Source organism: Taudactylus pleione, unplaced genomic scaffold, assembly GCF_031769625.1.
Source record: "Taudactylus pleione unplaced genomic scaffold, aTauple2 ptg000206l, whole genome shotgun sequence".
Taxonomy (NCBI): Eukaryota; Metazoa; Chordata; class Amphibia; order Anura; family Myobatrachidae; genus Taudactylus; species Taudactylus pleione.
The window spans coordinates 6,920,810-6,947,093 of NW_028284608.1; the positions used below are offsets into that span (position 1 = coordinate 6,920,810).

The 26,284-nt window shown below is 40.4% G+C and overlaps 1 protein-coding gene across 1 annotated transcript in view; it reads right to left on the reverse strand.

Moving 5' to 3' along the window:
* Positions 1 to 1,889: 1,889 nt before the first annotated feature.
* Positions 1,890 to 26,284, reverse strand: part of LOC148517896 (uncharacterized) — a 71,670-nt gene continuing 47,275 nt past the window's right edge. Inside the window, exon 4 of the mRNA XM_088478063.1 lies at positions 1,890 to 2,099. Coding sequence (XP_088334189.1) covers positions 1,890 to 2,099 — 210 coding nt within the window. The remainder of the gene's footprint in view (positions 2,100 to 26,284) is intronic.

The window sequence follows — 26,284 nt, forward strand, 5'->3', positions numbered from 1 at the left end:
TGATAGAATAATATATAAAAATAATAAATCACAAATTTATACATAAATAAAAATATAAATAACTAAAATATCAAAAAGAAAAAGAAAACAGAGGTTAAATGAGGAGTTTAAACAGCTAAACACACAAGAAGTTGAACTAATCCACCTCAATTCGATACACTCATTAAGAGAGTACAGAGGGTCCTTAACTTGTGTATCCAAAAATTCTCTCTCAGGCAGAGTTTCTTATATCTATTACCTCCTCTGTTGGTTGGTTTTAATTCGCTCAATAATTGTTAATTTTAGACAGGCAGGAATAACTATTGTGTTTTTCTAAATAATGATGAGAGAGACTGTGTAACTTGAAACCCTTGATAATGTTTCTTCTATGTTCTAAAAATCTATGTTTCACCATTCTGGTGGTTCTACCAACATACTGTCTATGGCATCCACACTGTAGCATGTAGATGACAGTATTGCAATTAGTGAATGAGTTGATTGAGAACTGCTCTCCTGTGATGTTAGATTGGACTGTTTTGGCTTTATTGGATATGTGCGAGCATGTCAAACATCTAACAGCTCCACATTTATAACAGCCTTGTATATTAAAACTACCTGGTATATTCATCCCACAAAAGTCCTTAGAAGCCTCTCTCCCTCCTTTCAATGAAAAGTGGCTAGGGGCCAAAATGTTCTTAAGGCTCTCAGTTCTTTTAAAAATCACAGTCGGTTTGTTGGGAATAGACTCTTGTAATTATTGATTGGTTAAAAGGACTGGAAAGTTCTTATTGATGATTGCCCTGATTTGGGTGGCTGCTTTATTATACTTAGATATAAATTTTGGAGCAGAATTGACCAAACCAGGTGTCCTATCAGTCTCTTTTTCCTTCATTGTTGTTACTCCTAGATTCTTAGGTAAAATGAAGTCCTCTTGTTTAAGGTTTCTTGCATGATTCTGAGCCTCAGTCAGCAGAAAAACAGGATAATTCCTATCTTTAAATGCCCCAAATAGTTCTTTAGACTGAGTCTCAAAGTCAGAGTCTTTCGAGCAGTTCCTCCTAATTTGCCTTAATTGCCCCTCTGGGTATATTGTTAACCCAGGGTTTGTGATGACAACTTTCATAATGGAGATAGTTGAACAAGTCAACTTCTTTTCTTAAAGGCTTTGTTATAATAACATCATTCTCAATCATCCGTTGTATATCCAAGAACGTAATGTCTGTTTTACCCACACAGTTGGTAAATTTAAATTGATTTTGATTAAGAAGAGTGGCAAAATGTGTAAAAGAGTGCTCATCACCATCCCAAATAAAAAATACATCATCTATGAAATGGCCATAGAAGACGATCTTCGCACTGAGCTCCCCACCCCTCACATGTATGTGTTCAAAGGCCCCCATATAGAGGTTAGCAAAGCTCAATGAGAATCTCGTTCCCATGGCCATCCCGAGAATATGAAGAAAAAACATGTAATTAAACATAAAATAATTGTGAGAAAGGATAAAAGAAATACAATCAATAAGGAATGTACGCTGCATCTCTGAGATATTGGGATCAAGCTTCAATACATTTTCAATCACTGTCACACCTTGGTTGTGTGGAATATTAGGATTAAGTGCTTTAACATCACATGTCAAAAAGTGGTATGAGTCTTTCCATTTAATGTTCTTAATACATTCTAAAAAATGAGAGGAGTCCCTGATATGTGACCTCAGGGAGGCAGCGTGAGGTTGTAAATAATAATCCACAAAATGTGATGTTACTAGTGAGGGACCCAACACCAGAAATAATAGGATGTCCAGGGGGAGTGACAAGTGTCTTGTGAATTTTAGGGAGGTGGTAGTAAGTGGAGATAATGGGGTATTTAGGGAACAGATAATTAAATTTATCCTTAGTAATCACACCACTCTCTAAAGCCTCATCAAGTAAAAGTCTAAGCTCGAATTGGAATGAGTCAGTGGGGTTATTTTAATGACAATATAAGTGTTTTTATCCATAAATCGGAGGTTGGCCTCTTTAATATAATCACTTGTTTCTTGGATAATGATCCCTCCGCCTTTATCCGCAGGTTTAATTGTCGGGGAGGGATCATTAGCCAACTCTTTAAGAGCTCTCCTTTCCTGTATCAGAAGATTATCTTTATACTTTGCTTTTTATTTTTCTTTCAAGCACAATTTATTAAAATCTGACATTGTCATCTTATAAAATGTATCAATTTGGGTATTCTTAAACTGTTCTGGATAAAACTGTGAGGCCTTACGAAATCTTATTAGTTTAGTGTTGTATGTATTGTCAACACTAAATATCGGAATGACACCTTCATCATCTGTCACATTTTCCTGTAAAAAATCGTTCAAAATTTGTAACCCAGAAATATCTGTTATCTAATATAATAGCTTGTAGGTCCCTTTTTTTTAATGATTTTGAAGCAAAGTATCTCTTCCGACAAAGTGTTCTGGTGTACCTGTTAAGCTCAACAAATAAATAAAAAAAAAATCCGGACTTTTATTGCGGCATAATTTCAAAACTCTGTCCAGAAGTGACATCTGACGCTCAGTCAGTTGCTTAGTGGATAAATTGTATACCCCCCTTTTCCTATTTAGTATCTTGAAACTCTCTTTTTTCTTTTTGCATAATCATCGTCTTCCTCTCGCTCCTCTAAGCCTAAGTCCCTTCCTCTTTTGGGGTTTCTCTGTAGAAGAGGGTGGTATCTGGTGGTGTATTGGTAACTGATCAAGTTCTGTTACAACCTCTCTCTCTCTAAAAAAAAGCTTATGATTAACTCTTGGGCTTTTCTTAGAGGGCTGTTTAGGTCTAACTATCAGTTGATTTGGGTTTTCATAGGATTATCCAGAGTCTTGATTCATGACGGGTTCATTAAGCTGTTTTATTAGAGGAATTGTTCTCTCTCTAGACACATTAGATTGCTTGTTAAAATCGGTTGATATAATCCTCTAGAGGTGGACCTAAATGGTTTCCTCCAGGATGGATTAATTGGTTGCTGAGGGCCGTAAGATTTATATGGACCCATTAAATGAGAAGCCCTTTTCTTATTGTAAGTTCTAATTTTACTGTCTTCATAGTCTATAGTGTCACTTAAGAATTTCCTATCTTCGCCCTCTATTAATTCTTTCTCATTTACTTGTGCGTATGTTGTTAGCATATACATGCATCTGTTATATTATATGCTTTGTTATTTATGTTGTATCATTATTTATATAATTTTGATATGTTTTTCTTTTGGTTTTCCTCAATAAAAATATTTTGTTTTAAAAAAATAAATAAATCTACAGCATTATTATTTAATGTTTGTCTATTCTCTGCCTCAGCGCACCACTTGCAGTTCATATTATGCACATTGGGCCTGATTCAGAGTTGTATGCTATTGTATTCGCAGCTGCGTTTGCGCTCGCAATTTATGTGTGAAAATATGCTAATCCCTGCTAACAGACTCCACCCCTGAAATAACGGGCGATGTACTGTGTAAATGTTGCTACACCCACTTGTCCTATCTGCGTTATGTACAGTGCCTCCAGGGGATGAGAACACACCATTATCGATGCAACATCGGAAGCACATCGATCCTCGAGTAAGTCCTGGGCTGCGCAGATTCCGAATCAACTTTCTCTATGAAAAGGGTCCCGATACTTTGGTTCTGCAATTGGGAATGCAGCTGCGAGCGCAGACACACACCTGAAAATTCCATCACACGCCCAGGGTCCGGCCTCCTATTGCGAACAGTTTCGTCCAGCACCCCTACTCCACCCAGGAACGCCCATGGATCACAGTGGTCTGCTCAGGACCTTGCGATCACGGAGACATTGCAAATGCCATGTAAAACGACAGCTCACACATGCGCAGTGATACTTTTGTTGGTGTTCTGTGCATGCGCAGTAGCAAAACATCGCTCAAATGTGTAAACATCGGCATAGAGTATCTGATTCAGGTCCTTCATGTGACAATCACATGGGGCTGTAATAAAGTAATGGCACAGTCGGATTTTGTGGCTCTGAAGTGCTTTGACTCTTCTATCCAGGATAGACAGCACTACAGCAGGAATGTACACCACAGCCCTCTCCAGACAAAAAGGGGAAGAATTTTGGAGCATGATCAAAGTTTTCTTTGTATATTCATATATTTTGGACATTTCCTTATAAACATTTCACATTTTGAGTGCGTCTTGTACTTTTACAGGACTTGTCACCCCCACATAAAATTGAACTGATATCTTTAAGACATCAAATAGCATTTTCTTATGTTTGCTAGAAGAGAGAATGATCCTTTGATAATTGTTTCTTTGTTCTGCTCCACTATGTCAGACAGGTAAGTACCATATTTCCTTAAAAAGCCTCTAGATTACATGCTACATCTGTTTCCTCTATCTTAGTTCCCTAGAATCGAGCTGGCAATGCAGTGATCAATAGCAAACGATATGGAAGATTAAAAAAAATAAACAGAAAGACAGATAAAACACTCCTGGAATAAATGGCTGTAATGATATATAGGAAGCTAAGACCTCTATGTACTAAGGGCCTGATTCAGCAAGGATCGCTTGGCTGCATTCGTACGCAGCCGGTCGGTGTTTGCAATCTGCGTATGCATCGTACTGCACGTGCGCGAATCGTCCGCAGTGATAGGGAAGCGATCGCAGTGAGCACGCAGAGTCTTCACACAGTGATTGACAGGAAGTGACCATTTAAGGGAGGGGGGGGTTGGTCAGAGAAATGCAGGCGTGCCTGTGCGCCTGTGTGTCTAGATGGCGTTTGTGTGGTAGGGTCAGGTCAACCACAACTGTGCGAATGGTTCCGATGTTACCGATGTTTTCGCTGACTTGTGGCTGCATGTCATGGGAAGTGGGCGGCTTTATACAGTGATGGGCGTCTTGGTAGAGTGCTGCGGTTGCAGTGCGATTGCATTTATTAGCATCTTTTCGCAGCTAACAGGTGCATGCGAATGCAGCCGGGCGATCCGTGCTGAATCAGGCCCTAAGCCTTGGAGAGAAATAAAGTGGACAGAGATAAAGTACCAAACAATCAGCTCCTACCTGTCATTTTTCAAACATAGTATGTAAAGTGACAGTTAGGAGTTGATTAGTTGGTACTTTATCTCTGTCCACTTTACCTCCCTCCAAGGCTTAGTACTGTGCATTAGACCCCTTAGTCCTTTTGAATCAGGAACCAAGAGATATTAATAATACCTGATAGCAATGACAGGGGATCTCAGCGTGGCCCACCCACCTAGATCACTTTGTTTAAATGAAAATGAAGAATGTGGATGAACCTTCAAAGAAGAAGCCAGCAATTAGCAGGCAAAAGCTAATTATACTTCTGAATAACTGACACAATGCAGCATTCCATGTTCCTCCACGGCAGTGTTATGCTGGAAGTGTGGCAGTAGGCTATGATGTCATAGCCAAGTGCCACTATAAAGTCTTAGGACACTAGAATGCCATCTGCTAAAGTAAGAAGCAGTTGGGCTGGGGGCGTAACACCAAAATGTGGGCACAATCTACAGTATGAGTAAGAGTAAGGGGGAACCATTTAAAACTTTGCATAACACTTTTTACTGGACCCATTTAAATAGTACTGTTACTTAAGGAATCACATTTCACTTCAAAACACTTACAATGTCTAGGTAAAGGCCCCCATACATCAGCAATTGATTGCTGCAATTCTGCAATTTGCAATTGATTGTGTATAAAAATCTTTCCCTTTTTCAATCGATTGTGGCAATTCTGCAATCAATTGAAAAAGGGAAAGATTTTTATACACAATCGATTGCAAATTGCAGAATTGCCGCAATCAATTGCTGATATATGGGGGCCTTAAGACCTAGCCCCACCACAAACTCTGGCCACGGTAGCATCATGTTGATATACTAATTGTGAGACTTTGAGGTAATGTATTGCAGCTGTGCAATTTCAGCTTGTAATAACAAGGGGGTTGAATACATTTCAAACGTAATCATTTCTGCTTTTCATTTTTAGTAATTCGTGTAAAGGATTTTGGGTTTCACTCAGTACTTTGTGGTTCAGTGCCAGGAATCATGTTCCAATCTAATTTAAATTCAGAAAATGCAGCATGAACACTGAAACAATATGCTCGGAGCTGAATACTTTATAAAGGCACCACAAGTGAGGTTTTATGTGGTCACGAGAGCTCCAGTTTAGCAGTCTGATGTAAGCTGAGAAAATAAACAATAGCACAATATCTTATCTTGCATAAAGACTGATGCTCTCATTAGGTGGGGAGATATGGGGGAGTGGGCAGTGCTCCAGGTGACATCTTTATAAAGCATAGTTGCCAATTGCGGGGTGAGTGGTGCCATGCATCACTTCATCGTGGCCCTGACACTGCTGCAAAATGCTGTAATTTGCAGCGTTTTGCAGTGGTAGACAGAGCCATAATGACTCAATTCACAACACATCTCTTTAACATGACCCCGCCCACTTCCCTGCAGTAGTGAATGGGATAAGGAAGGATTGCTTACTCATGAAATATGGGATAAGGTGCGCCAATCAACAACACATACAAAGCTTCCAAACTGGCAGCTCCTAACAAGCAGGATCTGCTGCCTGCTAGAAATGAAACAGCAAAAATAGGAAAATAGTAGGAGCGCTTGTTTGTGAAGGTAAAACAATACAATGTTTAATAAACAGATAGTTAATATCAATAGATACAATTTAAAACAACAATATGAAAAAATGAGCACATGGGCTCTGTGCAGTGTGCAGACTGTCCTTGACTGGATGCTTGATAGCCAAAGTGAAAATAGATATAAATGTCTTTTTCATAAGGAAACACTGTTCCAAAATATTGAAAGGAATCCTGACATCTACATGAATAGAATAACAAAGTATCTTCCTAATACGGAGATAAATCTCAAATTGTATCAGCACCAGTGCTAATGGAGTAACTTCCACAGGGAGCTGCTGGCCAGACAGAAAACAAATTAACTGTCCCGTGGATATGCAATCCAAATGTTATGAGGAGTAAAACATCACCGCTTATTAGCGGGAGTGTGACTATCATAAATGTAATGATAATTACCGTCTCACTCTCCTGTGTCCAGAAGCCCACATGTGACAGTGCTGTGGTGGGATCCTTGGAGAGTGGTAGCTCTACCGCTCGTCAGTGGGAGCGTAGATGCTAGATGGCTGGGAGCCAGATGGCTCTGTGTTCCGTAGCTGGCTGTGCGTGTCGTCTGTGGTGTAGTTCAGGACAGCAGCGGGAGCAGGCGGCAAGCTGCGTGCGGGAGGGACGAACCCGGTGGGTACTCCAGTGGATAAGGCAGTCTGATATGAACAAACGGGATGTCCCTTGATGCGTTTCTCCGGGCTAGAGGAATCCTGGTTTCCTCAGAAGGATTGCTTACTCTCCTGAAAGTCTCTTGAAACTCAGTAGTCTCCCAGACATTCCAGGGGTGTACAGGGTTATAGCAGAAATGGCTGGCGCAACAGCCGAGGAGATAAATGTTAGAACTTTATGAGTCTCATAGTAATTTTTTTAAGGGGCCCCTTCCCCCTTCTAAAGAGATACCTCTCACCACAGCAGTTGTTTATGTTATGTGCCATAGCAGTGCCCTAGTACATTTGATGAACTATAGTGGTGCCCTGGTTAATGTTATTCCTTAAAGTAGTGCCCCCAGTTCAAACACAGTGTTTATCGGACAGTAACGGGCACCTGGAAGACAGCTTTATGACCTATTGTATGCATGGGAGCCGAGAGGGGGAGGCGGGTACAGTTTACCCGGGCCCGGGCTTGCTAGAGGGGCCCGGCGGGGCCCAGGTCCGGCATCGCCTCCCCCTCCCTCACAGCAGCTCAGCACACAGCTCGTGCTGGGCTGCTGTGTGAGTGCTCGCAGCTGCTGCAGCAGACGGAGCAGTCTCTTATGGCTGTGGGGGGGAGCGATCACACTGATCGCACCCCCCACTGCTTAGCATCGGGCTAGGGGGCTTACAGTGCCCCCACTCCCTGGCGTGCAGCACCCCCCCTCCCTGGCCTGCAGCGCCACTATGCGGCGCTGAAAAAGTGATTATTATTTCTTTTTTTTTAGGGGGTGTGGCCACGCCTCCCGCGATTAGGCCATGCCCCCTCTAATACACGGGCCCGGCCAGGCTCTCAATGGCCCTGATTGTATGTGCATCTAAGTCAGGTCGCAGAGGTGGGCACCCCTTTAGGCCCCATAGCAATGGGACTCCCTGCACCCACTATAGCCACGCCCCCATTTATAAATGTAATTTTGCGTAAAGACCTTAAATGTGGATGAATAGTACCCTGTATGACCAGGATTTTGTCTGCCCAATGAACAAGCTCCTTCTATTCTCACTTTACGTGAGCTGTGCACACAGGAGAATGAGAATTGTCCACTACAAAAGTTCAGGTGTGAAATAAATGTATTTTATTTTAATTTACACAGTATATAAGATAGAAGCACATCTTGTGACTCAGTTCCTATAACAGACAATGACTAATTTAATACAACAAATTAAAATACCTTTAACTAGGCTGTTGGCACAAAAAAGTCAGATAATAAATGCAAACACTTAAAAATGCTAAGCAATTAAAATAAAAAAAACAAAAGATAAAATAATAAAAACAGAATGAGCCTCACTTATTTGGAATCTTGCAACATGTTTCACGGCTCAACCTGCCAGGGGAGTAGGCAAGTATGAATGTAATGCATTGAACAGCTCTGTTACTGCATATAAATCACATGAGATACATTGTTCCTATTCTTCTTAATGATTTCAGAGTGAGAGTTTAGACTACCCCGAGATACCACAGAGAAAGTATTTGAGTTAAGGGACATCAGCAATCAGAAAATGATTTAACCATCCAGCAATTTTCTCACTGATATAAGGATTTCCCAATCCGCCAATCTCGGCGCCCATAGATTACAGATATTCTTTCAGTAATTTGCAGATCATTTTCAGGAAAGACAGATCTGACAATCTTGAAAGGCTCCATCATTGTACTAGCAACGGTCGGCAAATACACTGATCATTATCATACACTAGCAATCTATGATGCTTGGTGAAATCATGGACAACCTGATTTTAATTTTTTGGTTGAAATCAGCAATTGCTGTACCCCATACATTGCCAGTTGTTCCCCCCAATCATCTGCAAACGGGGTACTGCAGATAAATGGGGGCCTCTACATCACTATTAGAGCTTTGTCTAATGAATAGACAGTCACCTACAGCAACTCTTTTTATAGGAGAATAAGATGGAGTAAACAGATGGAAAACATTTTCGGTTTAGGTATCGGGAAGGTACAACGCCGTTCACCCATTGGTGAGTTAGATGCATTTTTTTTAATTCCAGTAAAGACATATAGTAAACCTAAACACATGTGATTTACGTTTTACGCAATTTTACTAAAATTTCTGTTTTCCAATGTACTGAAAGTGTTAAATAGACAAAAATGGAAAAGATGCAATAAAAAAAGTCAAACGATACGATAGCAATAATTTTTTTTAGTGTTTTACCCATTTACTTGCATTTTACAAATGTTAAAAGTGCATTTTAAAAAGGACAGTGAGGCTGATTCATCAAGTGCAATGCTGAACGCAGATTCCCGATTACCGGGAATCTGCGCATGTGCAGGACCCAGTCTACGAATGTGCAGAATGGGTCCTGCATATTCGCACGCAGCCCCTTCGATGCATTTAAGGGGCAGAGTGGGGGTAGGGTTGGCTGGTGTTCCCGGATATAGGGGCAAGGCTAGGGACTGTGTTGACGGACGCAGAGTCCTGGTCTCGCAAGCCAGTCAGCCTGAGTAAGCTGAGGCTTACCTAGCTGTCTGGCGGCCCGGGGCTATCCACCATCATGACTGATGGTTGCGATGGTGATCCCAGTCTGCGACCTCGGTCACAGTGCTGGGATTGGGGGTGTCATACACCTCCTGCTGCATTTGCATATTTGCAAGGACGGAATTGCAAAAAGAAAAAACACAATTCTGGCGCTTCTAGCTAATCACTGTAAATCACATATAAGAAAAATAGAAGCAGATAACCAACCTCTGTGTATTTTGGTCATTTGGAGAAACTGAAAAAAAGCAAAATCTTCAGCTGACTCTATATTAAATCACCTAATAGCTCTCAGCATCTATTATATGTGTTTTATTCTGTTGTGCTGGACTACAGCTATTGGCAACTTTTGTTTCAATACATTTAATAGTTACACAGTGTTATAATCATTTCAAAGTACAATATTGGATTGATTTTTTTAAGGTGTTATATGTATTTATATTTGTTATTGATTTTATGCGGCATCCTTAGTGGATATGAAATATTTATTGTGTATTTATTTACATTCCTTATCACATTATTACTTTTCTAATCATCTATTTGATTCAATATAGAGTCAGCGCAGATTTTGCTTTTTGTCGGAATTGTAAAGCTGCCTGGTTGCGGCTTTGTACTTCTGACCACTGCTGAATCACCCCCAGAGTCCATAGCAAGTTATAGGGATGCTTCTCAGGCTTCACAGACTTATCCTAGATGTAACAAACCTGCTGCCAAATACACACACTGTGGAGGAAATGTGTATTCTTTAGCAGGACAGTAATGCAAAGCACTCTCCAAGAATAATGCAGGAGTGGTATGAATAGAATAAAATAGATGTCAGTACATGGCCCAATCAGTGTCCTGTGATGATAGCTGAAAAGTGCTGTTCATCGCGGCTCCTGGATGAATCTCAGCTTCAGCAATTTTGTATGGAGGAAATTTCTAAAATTCCTACTTCTTGGTGCTCAAAGTAAATCCAGACTTATACCATAAAACTACTGTCTGTATTACCTTTCAGAAATCACAATAAGTATTGACTATGGGGGGGGGGGGTGTAAATTGTTATCTATTACTTATGCGGTGTAGCAAGAGTTCCTAGTGCTGTTTATAGGAGATGGAACATACAGCAAGATTACATAGGTATAAAGTGACCAAATAAGGCACTAATTGACACATTCACAAGACAACGAATATCTATAACCCACAAATGAAATAATTTTGCAGAGAAAAAAAAGGAGAGAGCCCTACCTGCGAAAGCTTACACTGTAAAGATAAATCATATTTCAGTTTTTACATATTTAGTACAAAAAAAGGTTTTACTATTATCTTTGTCATTTTTTGGTCTGGGGTACAGGGAATTCTGTGAAGGTGATTTTGTGACTTACTATTTTTCTTTAAATTTAGGGGACAGTTTATTAAGCCCCAAAAATGTAGTCATTCCTCGAAATATGACTGTTCTATGAGGACTGCGTAAAAGCCCTATTTACCAAGTTCTGTTAGTCCATTCTAGCCTGTTGGCTACATTTTAGGGCAGGGATCCTTGTGATTCCTTTCCGGTAATTACCAGTTGCACATCCGTGGTTCGCTGTTTGCACATGCACGATATCTTTGCTGGGTTGACACCCAGAAGTAAAGTGAACGTGTAAACAATCACTTTACTTTTTCTGTGCATTCTGTTTTTATCAAAGATTCCAAAGAGAAAAAAACAGTAATACAGATAAACAAAGGCATAAAAACACCAACATATCCATATCAATTATATATAAATTGGAATCCATTTTACATAATTGAATAAAAACACAATTATTAAAATAATACAGAGAGAACAAAATAACAGAAGGAAGAGAAGGGAGGGGGGGATGGGGGTAGGGACTTTTTGCATTAGAAATTTACTATAGCTAAATGAAAATAATCCAGATCCAGCTACGTAGTTGGGTAGGTTGAATTCATATAATTTTTAGACACTGAAGCCTGTGTACCTGCATGAAACTGAGGCTACATTTCCCAGAAATATAATTTCTTATTACTGCAATATGTGTCGATAAAAAAATGATAATTATTGGAGAAAAAATTTGGCGATTAATAAACAAACTCTTTAAAGTGAAAAAAAAGTTAAAAGCTAACTAAATTTTAAAGGCATTATATGATTTTAACTCTTCACATGATTTGCTTTATTAAAAAACAGAAATTAATTGTATAATTTTAATTTTCAATCTTTTTAGACCTTCAGTATCAGAAAGCTTTTTTATCTCCACATTCAGATAACTAACTTGTAGACTACATGCCATCCTGTACAATGTAGTATGGAGCCCCTCTATTTCCAGAATTCAAAAAGATTTAAAATACAACTCATGGTTTCTAATAATAATATTTAATAAAACATAACATTATTGCAATCATATTTCACAATTGTTACACTGTAATTGTTTTCAAGAGATGAACTGACACATTTTAAACAAACTTCAATCCCTCATTAATATCATTCCAGGCTCAAGTTTGCTGTATAGATATGATAGGTAAAATTGATTTTTGTATTTCAGGTGAAAATAGTGTCCAGATACCAATACAGTCACAGTATAATAAATGTAAAGACCAAGAATATATAAATATATAGCACCTCAGTCCATTTTATGACAGCCGAAAAATCTGATGATAAAGCCCTCTTAATAGGGAATGAATGAGTCCCAAAGTGCAAGTTAGATGCAAATACACTAGCAGCATGCATTACCATCTTATCCTACCTTGGCTCCCAGATACATTTTCTTTCTCATCTAACTTGCACTTTGGGACTCACTCATACCCAATTAAGAGGGCTTTATCATCAGATTTGTCGGCTGTCATATAATAGACTGAGGTGCCATATATTTATATATTCTTTATATTTATAATACTGTGACTGTATCTGAACACTATTTTTGTCTGTAAAACAAACAAACCAAAAAAAACAACTTTACCCATCATATTTATACAGCTGAGCCTGGAATGATATTAATGAGGGATTGAAGTTTGTTTATAATGTGTCAGTTCACCTCTTGAAAACAATTACAGTGTAACAATTGTGAAATATGATTGCAGTAATGTTATTTTATACTTGGATAACCCTTGAGAATGAAATGAACAGATGCACCTGTTTTTTATGCTGTGAAAAATTAAATAAGTATTAAATATTATTATTAGAAACCGTGAGTTGTATAATATACAGTATATTTTTGAATTGTGGAATAAGAGGCGCTCCGTGCTGTTTTCTATTTGTCTGTAGCTAATTTCTTAGCTAAAATGGAACTTGCAATTTCCCATGGGAGCAGTCGTCTAGCATTCTGCCAATGCACTATATATATATATAAATGTACATGCCATCCTGCAACTTTTACAGAGTAAATATGCATTTTCCTTCTCCTTTATAGTTTAGTAGAGGGGTTATTTGCATTGCTATGCAGTCTGGACTACCATGGTGGTCCTGTGCATTAGACAACCTATTATAATGGAATACCCCTGATATTACTCCACATTCTTGTTGCTTGTGGTCTTCATTTCAGTGAACTGCACCAATACAGTATATTCACACACAACAGGGAATAGGGAGGGTGAACCAGATCAGAGAGGTACTAAATCTCCCTAGCATCAACTACTCCCCTAGCAATACTATAGGACAGGAGAAAACCACAACTTTAATTCTTAAAGGGTAAATAACTCCAACACATTAAAGAGGCAATACACAGAGAAACACCTCATGGTTTAATTTCCTTCATGTTTTTTTCAATTCAAAACCTTCAGTCCTACTGAGATTAGTGGAAGAAAGAAAGACTTAAAGTGCCCATCCACTAGACTTAGATTAAGTTGAGCAATTGAACGATAATGATCGTTTAATCGTTCATAAATCGTTTGTAAAAATGTCTAAAATGACCAGCAATGCGCGTGCCCGCTGGTCGTTTAGACATCTATCATCGTGCAAACATGCTGGACAACCTGACGATAATGTCAGGTTGAGCATGTTTGCAGATGATTGATGAGCCTGCACTGAACGACTGATCATTCAGTGCAGGCTCATCACAGACTGACAAACGACTGCACGATTACAATGTCGTAATCGTGCAGTCATTTTCATGTCTGCTAGTGGATGAGCACCTTATGGGTGCATACACATGGTACAACTTGAACAACCATAGATGTCGTTGATAGATTTCCCACCAACTTTTTGTAGTGCAGGGCAATCAATTTTGGGTGTACACGCTGATAGATATCTATGATAGATATTTCAGTGAAGCCATCTCTTTTCAGGCAAATCTCGACAAAATCGTCCAAGTTGGCCTGCATGTACGGGCAACCATAGGTATTGTTATCGTTCATGTGGGAACGCGCATCATTGGTCTTTCATTGGTTGTTCACTGCTAAAAAATGAATGATATGAACAATTTATCATTGAACGATAACATTCAGGAAAATCGTCCTGTGTGTATACAGCATTATGGTGCATACATACGTAGTGACCTGTCAGCGATGGGATATCGCTGACAGATCGTTATGCACCCTCCCTGGTATGCAGGATGATCAATATCGATCATCTAGCACACCAACGGCTATAGTGATCCACGATCAACGATCGCGGGACCCTATAGTAGCTTGCTCGATATCGAGCAAGTTGAACGGCATGCACGGCTGATGGACGATATCGCTATAGTCCATACGTTGCCGTGTATCGCTGGTCAAAGGTAAGTTGGCAGGCACCTTTTAAAAGAAAGATTTGAAAGATAACGGTAACGATAACAATATTGATATCGTTATTGTTCAAATCTTCCTTAAAAATCACTTCATATGTATGCACCATTGGTCTGACTCTCTTTTGATGAGATAAAAAATCCTAATAATTTTGGATTGTTAATGTTAAAAAACATGAAAACATGGTTGATCAAGGTTTCTAATACATAGCAATGTTTCACACTATTAATATAATATGCAGGATTCAATTTGTTTTCATTAAAACATTAATGTATATAAACCTGGATTAATAAAAAAAAATTTTAAACCACAAAAAAGTTTTTTTCCAACCCTGTAATGTGCAAAGTCACCCAAATCATTTCCATCATGTTCCATGGCTAGTTGAATCGTCCTCTGTTGAATTGGTCTCGATTATTGTGCTCAATAAAGCTGCAAAGAAAAATAGTGTATTTACACTGATACACTGAGTTAGTAACGCGCACCTGTGTACCTAAACAAAGGCTGCCATCTTGGTTTACAATGCCCAGCACTATCGTACAAACCTTGACATGAATATCTATCATAGACAATAAAGCACAGCTTTAGGGTGTATATTGTAACAACTATACCTACAAGGATTAAGGACCTCATTCAGAGGCGGTCATTAGTTGCAAGCGGTCGCACTGAATCAGGGCGGCCGCTTGCATCCTGAACGGCTGCCTCCTTGTCGATCGTTAAGCTATGGGTTACCACCCACAGCCTAACGACTGACCAGGTTGATGGTCGCGATGATGATCACCATCCCGACTACCGGGGCTTAAGACCAGACCCTAAGGTTGGGCCTGGGCACTCGTAAGCCCCAGGGAGCTTTCACTGATGATGTCAATGCGGCCGCCCACAAAACGGTAGGCATTCGTAAAGAAACACCTCCATTTTGGAAACCACCCCCCTGGCCCACCTACCAAATGGGGGCAGCTGTCGATCAACATCGACAGCCGCCCCTTTGGTAGTGAGCTCCGGAGCGACAGAGTTTCTCTGTCGCTCCGGGGCTTGTGCACGCGCAGTGCGGCCACTGCACATGCGCAGGCCTAACCATTGAGTCGGTTGCGAGCGCAATAGCGCTCGCGACCGACTCTGAATAAGGTCCTAATTACCATAACCTGAATATCAGCAGTTTATATTTACAGAGGCAGATTGTTAGCCAACTGGGGTGTATTTAGTAAATCCTAAGGCAGCTTCACTCCAGCATCTTAGATGGAGAAAGATGTAGCTATGTAATCCCCACATTTGATACAATAAAGAGGTTGGAAAAATCACAGATCTCCCAGCCTTTTCCGTTCTCTTAGCACAATCCTGCAGCCCCAATAGGTTTCAATGTGATCTATGCAGGAGCGATATTTATATTAGAGATGAGCAGTTCTGTGTTTGCTTGGATCGTCTCACCAAGTACAGAGCTCAGAAATAGGCAAAACATCATCTTTCCCTGACATTATGTGCAGAGATGTGCATGAAAGATGATGTTTTGCCTCATTCTAAAATCCGAAGTTAGTGGGAAGTTGCGAGCCAGAACCGAACCGCTCATCTTTATATTATATAACTTCGCGAAGCTCATCTTTCTCATCTATTTGTTGATAAACATAACGCCATCTGTGGTGGCATTACATGTGCTGAATATTTTACCAGCACAAATGGAGAGGGGCAGGGAAGAGACAGTTCTCTTCCTGTTTTCTCCCACAAGGTGGCGCTTTTGCGGGTTCACTGTTCTGCGCATGTGCAGGCTGGCGTATTTGCACTGGACTACAAATATATTTTATCTTTCACAAAATAGCCCACTGGAGGCCAGATTTGTCCTAGCCAGGACAGGCGCTTCTCGCTTGGTCTATATAATGAAGCCCTCAGTGTGCAATAAATTGTTTTGTATTTTCATTTAGAAAACATATTGTTATTGTTTATTGTAACATTAAAAGCGCCTGCTGTAAGTACGCAGCCCGCTGGTCTGGTTTCTGCTGACAATTCCTAAACCCTCGTTCACAGATGAACAGCATATAATAGATTGCTGTGCCAGCTGTGGTTTTCAGTTAATTCCAGGTCATGTCATCAGCAGGTCACACTGTAGCTGTTAGAGCCCCTGGTTTTGGGAGCAGATCTTTAGGTATAAAACATAAATACACACAGAAACTAAATAGAGCCCTTATTTAGAGCTGGAACTGACATATAAGCTTCAAAATGGACAGAAACTGTTATTGTAAATAATTACATGGACTCCCAAAGTATGCTACAAAACTATTAAACAAATCTAAATATATAAATAGCCAAAAATATAAGAATATTTGGATTTAATAAATTGGTAATTAAATAAACTATAAAATAGAAAAATTAATTTTAGGATGGTGTCAAATAGTAATTTTTTGCAGTTATTGTTTTGTACAGGGCTATTATAAAATTAATAAATATATAAAATAATAATAATAATAATAATAATAATAATTATTATTATTATTATTATTATTATTATTATTATTATTATTATTATTATTATTATTATTTCATAGGAAAGCTCTGCCTCCTCCAAAATGAACTTCCAAAATCAAATAAGTTATATAAATGTCCTCTAGAGGCATCAGTTGATTATTAATGATATCTGAATAATCCGTATCACTTTATTAACGCACATTTATTTATACTTCAATAATTTTCTCATCTTGCATTACTTTGTTTTTTTTTTGTATTGCTTTCTTCTTTTGCTTTAATTTTCATTCCATCTTCTGTTGCATGCCATGTAGAGCAGTGACTGGTATTCCACATTTTCCCTTTCTTGGATATGACGGGATCCGTTTTAAACCTCGGTGTGAGGACCGCACGTCCTAGTGAGTTCTTTTAAATCACCCAAGCAGATTGTTGTTATCAAAATGCGGTTAATTCTGTAGATGGCAAAACAGACATGTGGATATTTAATCACCAGACAGATGCGCTTCTTTGCAGGTACAGCATACACAAGTGATGGAAGTGCAATTCCTAATCACCAATCCATGAACACACCAATGCAGATGGAAACATAGATTATATACCCTTAAAAATTCCCACCATGTTGGACCTAGTGGTGGACAGATTAAAGGCAGTAGCCAGATTGTTATAGGTGGGAAAAATGATATCTTAACTCTGTGTGTACTTCCCTCATGGTGGTTGGTGCTGAGTGTCCTCCCCCCATGGCAGTTTGTGACAGTTGGCTCCCTGTAGGGCAGATGCCCAGGAGTCCAATCCAGGGCACCAGCACACAATGACTTTGCTTTAACCCATATCTGAATAAACCCATATCTGAATAAAACACGCCACCTGGCAACATTTAAGAATAACTTGTCTAACTTGGAGAACAATTAACATAAATATGCACTGCATAAAATAACATGCACAAATAGAAACAATAAACAACTATAAACTGAAAAGGCATCAAAACAATGACAGTTCAGGGTACACAGAACTGGGCTTGAAAAAGGCTACAGTGTAGCCGAAACGTGTTGCTGTTTTCCTGAATTATTGCCTCAATACCATCTTTACATGATCACATTTGCCTTTTATGTGGTATTCTGCTGACCGCTACTTTCACTGGCGTGAGATTCCACCTGTAGAGGCTGCCGCTGTGATGGAGACTGGCTCTGACTGCAGAACCAATACACATGGTCTTCCCTCCCTGCTGGCTAACCACCTGATTGTGTCCTGCTCTCCAACAGCTGGAGACAGGAGCCGCCTGTCAGTGGTCTTTCCCCAGCCACTCCGTCTGACACACAGGCACGGAGTTAGCCTGCTCGTGGAGCCGCCTCACATGCGATCTGACAGCCCCACCGCCTCACTCATTCATCCCCTGGCCGGAACGGAGACAGCAGTCCCCTACATCTGTTCATTTCTTTGTGGTTCCAACGTCCTCCGGTTCTCTTTGAACCCATCTACAGGTACTGTACTTTGCCCACTCAATTATACATCTCCTATCTATGGGACTGCACCTTAGATATACAGGGGTTTATACCGGATTTCTGGAAAAGAACCCTTGAATGTGGATCTATGGCCCTCATTCAGAGCCGGACGCTCTGAGCAGAGCGCACGCTCTGAATGAGGGCCGTCCTCCATAATTATGGAGCGTCCTCCTGGACGCTCGTATAGCTGTGAGTCACCACCCACAGCCTATACGAGCGTGCAGGTTGATGGCCACGATGGTCTTGACCATCGCGACCATCGCTACTGCGAGCCGGAGACTGCAGTTGAGTTTCTCAACCGCAAGGCCCGGAGTGATTTTGGCTCTATCAGAGCCAAAATCACTCCCACTGACATCACTAGTGATGTCAGTGGGCCGGCTTCTGACGGTAGGCGCTCCCTTGGGAACGCCCCCGTCTGGGAGGCACGCCCCCGGCACGCCCACCAAAGGGGGCGTGCTGTCAATCAACATCGACAGCACGCCCTCTTTGATCAGACACAACGAGCGAAGGAAAGTCCTTCGCTCGTCGCGTCTGGCGCATGCGCACGACGGAGCTCCCGCCGTCGTGCGCATGCGCAGTGCACACCATCGACCCACTTGCGAGCGGACAGCCGCTTGCGAGTGGGTCTGAATCAGGCCCTATGTTTCTACAATTGTTTCAACATTAATATGCATAATCTTCTCAATAGGAACATTATCTATCCATAGGGGTTTTCTTCTGTTCTTCACAGGCAATTGTGTATCTATACGTACTATTCTATATTATCTTTATTAGTTTTGTTTCCAAGAATAACAATTGTTACAATATTTGTAATATTCAAGTTGTTTCATTGTTGTTTATGTGTAGATCAGGAGCCTGATCAACTCCTTAATCTACATCCAGTTTTTAGACCTGTCAATTTTATTATGCCTCAATTTAGATATATTATATGAGATGATTTTATATGTTATGCATACGGTGAAATAAATTACTTTTTTACTTATATACTACTGCTTGTGTCCCATCTTAAATAATAGAGCGCAGTGTAATTTAATTTTTTCTGTTCTTCTAGCGAGGTTGACAATCACCTCTTTATTTCACTGCTGTATTGTTATTTGACATCTCTGGCTTATTAGCACTTGATAATTTGTGTTTGGTTACACAGAAATGGGCACTGGACTACAAGTGCCTTCATGCTTTAATCACACCTTGTGGTGTCACACTCGGTAGCATGTTATTACTTACCAAGGTGAGGCAGTATCTGCGAACAATTCATAGAACGAGGATTAAGCAGCATACACACTATTATGAACGATATGGACGATAACGATAACATTCAACGATATATCATTCATATCGTTCAGTGTGTATGCCCACGTGGGTCCTTAACGATGTCTTTTATCGTCCGTACATGCAGGCCAATCTGACAATATCATCAAGAATTGCCTGTTCAAAGATGAGTCAGGATGACTTCACTGACAGATATCTATCAGTGTGTACACCGAATATCGTTTGTCCTGCACTACAGAAAGTTCAAGGGAAATCTTTCACCAATATCGTTCATACAGCATATTGTCTAGTGTGTATGAGCCATTAGTTGCAATTGGGCTTTGTTTAAAATAAGATAATAAGGTTTTTGTGCTTGTTTTATCATATTTATTATTTTACTACAATTCTGTTTGAGAAAAGTACACTGGTTAGTTGTCTAGATGACAAGTTATGCTTTGGACTTTTATTCTAATTTTATAAATAGTGAGTATGCGAGTTGGGGAGGGGGGACCCCTTTTCTTGAGCATTCTTCATCTACCAATGAAAGCTGTAGTTTTGAAGTGGCTGTCATGTATTCATATTTCACATGTAGAGTTTAAACAGTCACATGGACCTAAAAACTATTGCAAGAGCTATTGGTAAGATGATGCAGCATGCACAGTGTATATGTATATGTATATACTAGCTGATGTAACCGGTTTCACCCAGGTAGACCTTAGATATTTACTTCTTCCATTCCCATCTTACCACTCCAGTAACACATTAATCCTTTACCTCTTTAGTAATACATCCCCTCCCTCACCTGTGTACTAAAACATTCCACTCTCTCACATCTGCAGTAACACATTAACCTTGCTAACTTCTATAGTAACACATTTCCCTCCCTGACCTGTGTACTAACACACTCCACTCCCTCTGTAGTAACACATTAACTGTGCTCACCTCTGTAGTAACACATTTCCCTCCCTCACCTGTGTTTTAACACAATCGACATTCCCCTGCCTCACCTGTGTAGAAATACAATCCCTCACTCACCCCTGTAGTAAGGTATTCCCCTCCCTCACCTCTGGAGTAACACATTCCCCTCCCATACCTCTTTAGTAACACATTACCCTCGTTCATATCTGTAGTAACATATTCCTCTCCTTCAGCTCTGGAGTAACACATTCCCCTCTCTAACCTCTGTAGTAACACATTACCCTCCTCACCCCTGTAGTAACACATTCTCCTCCCTCACCCATGTTGTAACACATTCCCTTCCCTCACCCTATAATTACACATTTGACATTCCACTCCCTCACCTCTGTAGTAACACATTATCCTTGCTCAACTCTGTAGCAACACATTTCCCTCCCTCGCCCGTGTTGTAACACATTTCACATTCCCCATCCTCTGTAGAAATACAATCCCTCCCTCGCACCTGTAGTAACACATTACCCTAACTCACCCCTTTAGTAACTTATTCACCACAGGAATCACACATTTCCCTCCCTCTCTTGTGTAAAAATACAATCCCTCTCTCACCCCTGTAGTTTTACATTCCCCTCCACCACCTCTGTAGTAACACATAACACCCGCTCATCCCTGTAATAACAGATTCTCCTCCCTCGCCTGTGTTGTAACACATTCCCTTCACTCACCCAATAGTAACACATTTGACATTTTCTTCCCTCACCTGTGTAGTAACACATTCCCCTCACTCACCTCTGTAGTAACACATTACTCCCACACACCCATGTAGTAACACATTCCCTCTCACCCATGTTGTAACACATACCCTTCCCTCAACCTCACCTCACCTGTGTACTAATACATTCCCTTTCCTGATCTCTATAGTAACACATTCCCCTCCCTCATCTGTGTAGTAACACATTCCCTTCCTTCACCTGTGTAGTGACACATTTCACTCCTTTACCTGTATAGTTACACATTTCCTTCCCTCAACTTGTAGTAACACATTTGACATTCCCCTCCTCCTCTTGTGTAATAACACATCCCCCTTCCTCACCTGTGTAGTAACACATTCACTTCCCTCACCTGTGTACTAATACATTTCCTTTCTTGATCTCTATAGTAACACATTCCCCTCCCTCATCTGTGTAGTAACACATTCCCCTCCTTCACATGTGTAGTAACACATTCCCCTCACTCACCTGTGTAGTAACACATTGACTTCCCTCACCTGTGTACTAATACATTCCCTTTCCTGATCTCTATAGTAACACATTCCCCTCCCTCATCTGTGTAGTAACACATTCCCCTCCTTCACCTGGTAGTAACACATTCCCCTCACTCACCTGTGTAGTAACACATTGCCCCCCCTTGCATCTTTGTGGCCCAAAATGCCATAGGATTGGATTAAAAGCTTCTTTCTTCATCAAGATGCCGAGTGCCACCATTCCTTTCTTTTTCTAAATATATATATATATATATATGAATATATGGACCATACTTGCCTAGTCTCCTGGAAGGTTAGGGAGAGTCCTAAATTTGGGGGGTTCTCCCATTCTCCCAGAAGAGTTGGCCAGTCTCCCAGAGCCATCAACTTCCTGACTAAAGTGGGCAGTCAGGAGGTTGATTCACATCAAGGCACATTCACATCCTACCCCCGTCCACTGCTGCAAAATACAGTGAACCACAGTTCCAAACTGCAGGGATCTGGGCCACAAGGATGTGTAGCCCAACCCCTGCTGTAAAATTCTGTGTACCATGGCTTTAAACAGTGGGAGTTGAGGTCACGATGACTAGAATGTGGTGAAACCAATGGAATACCCCATTCTTTTTGATTGGGTTGCCCCCTCTGGGTCTCTTATTGAGGGGAGTTACAGAAAGAAGGCAAATACAATATGCTTTATATACTAGCTCCAAATTGGATATCTACTTAAACCACTTGACTGGAGTTCTACTTTATATGTTAGCTACCACTTTGCAGGTCTGCTTTATATACTAGCCACCAGTTTGGAGAACAGCTTTATATGTATACCAACAGATCAGAAGTTTGTTCTATATGCCAGCCACCAGACTGCTTTATATGCTAGCCAACAGATTGAAGAATAGCTTTATTTACTAGTGACCAGATTCGAGCTCTGCTTTATATGCTAGTCACCAGATTGGAGGTCTCCTTCATATGCTAACCACTAGCATGGAGGTCTACTTTATATGTCAGCCACCAGATTGGAGCCTAGAAAGCCACTGCACTCCAAGGGCTTAACTACTCCCTGGTCAAAGCGACAAGCCATTGCAGGTCCGATGAGAGCATCCTTATGCTGTGTACCAACTGGCTGACATATTGGCCGTTCAATTTAACGGCCGATATATCATGTGTGCCGACCACCTGTACACTTACTGCATAGGCCGGTGGCAGGGGTTAAAGGCATTCCATCACTTCTATTTGGAGACGGAACCAATTCTGCCTCCACCGACCCACCTAGACCCGGTGCTGCAGGGAGGCTCTATTTTTGGATACCTGCTGAGATTTTGTTAACAGGCTCCCCCCACGGGCGCTATATGAGAGACGCAGGAGTGGGGCTTAAGGTAAGTATTGGTGTTTTTTTGTTTTTTTTATGTGTAAGCGGCTTCATATTGGGGGCATTACTACTGGGGCATTTACTCAGGGGCATTACTATTGGGAGCACTACTACTGGGGGCATTTACTACTGGGGTCACTGCATAAGGGGCACTACCACTACTGTGGGCACTACATAAGGGACATTACCACTGTGGGCACTGCATAAGGGTCACTACCACTACTGGGGGAACTGCATAAGGGGAACCACTACTGGGGGCACTACTACTGGGGACACTGCATAAAGGACACTACCACTACTGTGGGCACTTCATAAGGGGCATTGCCACTGTGGGCACTGCATAAGGGGCACTACCACTACTGGGGGCACTGCATAATGGGCACCACTACTGGGGTCACTGCATAAGGGGCACTACTATTACTGTGGGCACTGAATAAGGGGCATTACCACTACTGTGGGCACTGCATAAGGGGCACCACTACAATAGGTATTGCAAAAAGGGCACTACTGCTGTGGGCATTATGTGTAAGGGGCACTACAGCTGTGGGCATTGTATAAGGGGCACTGCTACTGTGGGCATTATGTGTATTAGGGGCAATACTACTGTGGGCTTTGTGTATAAGGGGCACAAATGTGGGCATTGTGTATAAGGGGCACTGCTGTGTGTCATACAAGAATAAGGGACACTACTATGTGGTGTAATGTGAATCAGGGGTGAATCAAGATTGTGATACTGTGTGACGTAATTTGAATTGGGAACACTATTGTGACCACACACCCTTTTTAAGACCACACCCTTTTTTTTCATGTGCTGTCCCTTTTTGTACAAAACGCTGAGGAGGGGTGGGGGGGTGAGTTCCACCATTTCTCTAGGACCACTTTAAGGTGCATAGACATGTTACGATATCTATGAACGATAACGATATATCATTCATTTTTATGCAGTAAACGACCAACAATGCACGTTCCGCATGAATGATAATGATATCTATGATCGTTCATACATGCAGGCCAATCTGGACGATATTGTCAACTTTGCCTGGTCAGAGATGTGGCAGGACGACTTCACTGAAAGATATCTTTCAAGTCATTGGTGGTACAGATCATTCCGTGTGTACCAGTGGCAAATGCAGGATTTCCAGAGGGGGGTTTCCAAATGCTTAATTTTAGAGCGAGTGTGGCCTGTCAATGAAGAGGGCAGAATTAGTACTTAACCAATTTTAATAAGCGTCATACAAAGTGTATTGTGTGTATTAATTCCAGCATATACAGGACCAGTGATCACAGTAAGCCATTAGATGAGTCAGTAAGCCATCCTGCCTGAGGTGAACATATTTATTTTAGATGTGGACACCAGTCCAGACTATTGGAGAAAGTTCAGGAGCCTGGAGGAACAGAAGAAGAACCTAGCACTGCCCTGGACATATATGTACATATTGGGCTATATAGCAGTGCATCTTTAACAGTGCATGTTTTCCAGATCTTCTAGTTGATGCACAGGTTATTTATTACTGGCTGATACATGTTAAAAGATCCACAGGTAGTGCTAATTATTTCATTTGTGATACTGAGAAGAACATGCAGCACTAGTAACAATCTATTATACAGGTTGAGTCTCCCATATCCAAATATTCCGAAATACAGAATATTCCGAAATACGGAATATTTTCAGCATGACTGAGATAATGAAACCTTTGATTTTTTATGGTTTAATGTACATAAACTTTGTCTAAAGCACAAATTATTAAAAAGATTGTATAAAATAACCTTCCGGCTGTGTGTATAAGGTGTATATGAAACATAAATGAATTTCATGTATGCACACAAACTTTTTTTGATGCACAAAATTATAAAAAATATTGTCTAAAATGACCTGCAGGCTGTGTGTATAAGGTGTATATAACACATAAAAGCATTCTGTGTGTATATTTGGGTCCCATTTCCAAGACATTTCATTATAATATGCAATTATTCCAAAATACGGAATATTCCGATATCCAAAATACCCCTGGTCCCAAGCATTTTGGATATGGGAGACTCAACCTGTATTACTATTTCTATTGTGGTCATGCTGTGGGCTGGGGAGGGGGGTTTCCAGGCAGACGGAACCCCCCCCCCTGTGTTTGCCTATGTGTACCCAGCATAACACTGTCTCACACCAAAACTTCTTAAGATACTTCGATTCATAGAATTAACTTGAGCATTAAAAAATAATGATGAGAACCACATGTGAATGTATTCTGCATAGAAACGCTGCAGGAGGTGAATAAGCTGCCCATGAAAGATCTTTTGCAGAAAAAATCATTCCCTTCGGTGACTAGTTTCACAAACATGCCCCTAGAAGAAAAGTATAGGCTTATAAACAGCATTTATTATTTTATGGTTGGAAAAGGATACTTAGGAAAATGCACAAATCATGATTGGTGTAGTGAGGAAATATGAATTTCCCACAAATATCCTGTTTAGTTTTTCTTTAATGGCAAACGTATAAAATATCTTAGCTGTCACATAGTACCCATAGCAACAGTCATATAAACAAAAACCCAAACATAAACAGCTAAAATGACATAAATAGTAATGTTATTTTGATGCTGATCAGTAACAAGACACACAGGCGTTTACTAATACGTAACATATGAATAGAAAACCACATTACACAATGGCTGGTAAATGTTTTTTACCGCCCATACCAGAAGCACTAAGGCTATGCAGTGAATAAATGTTTTCAATATTAATATCATACAGACTTTTCTAAGTTTCTGAGTAAACAACCTTTATAAAAGCAAAAAGATAAGTGAAAATTATTTATTATAAAAGGGGTACGGTTATTAATTTAATTTTACATAAGATTTTTTTATATGTATATATATATATATATATATGTATATATACAGTATATATGTATATATATATATATATATGGAAAGAAGTTGAATGTGCTGCTCTGCTTACCTGGGTGGAATTCAACTTCCCAGTTCTGACAACATACTATTTTATTTTAATAACGGAGGTGCAAAATCTGCTACCTTATGCTGAGAACCAAGTGTTTCATAAGAAAATCCATTGTTCCAGTAT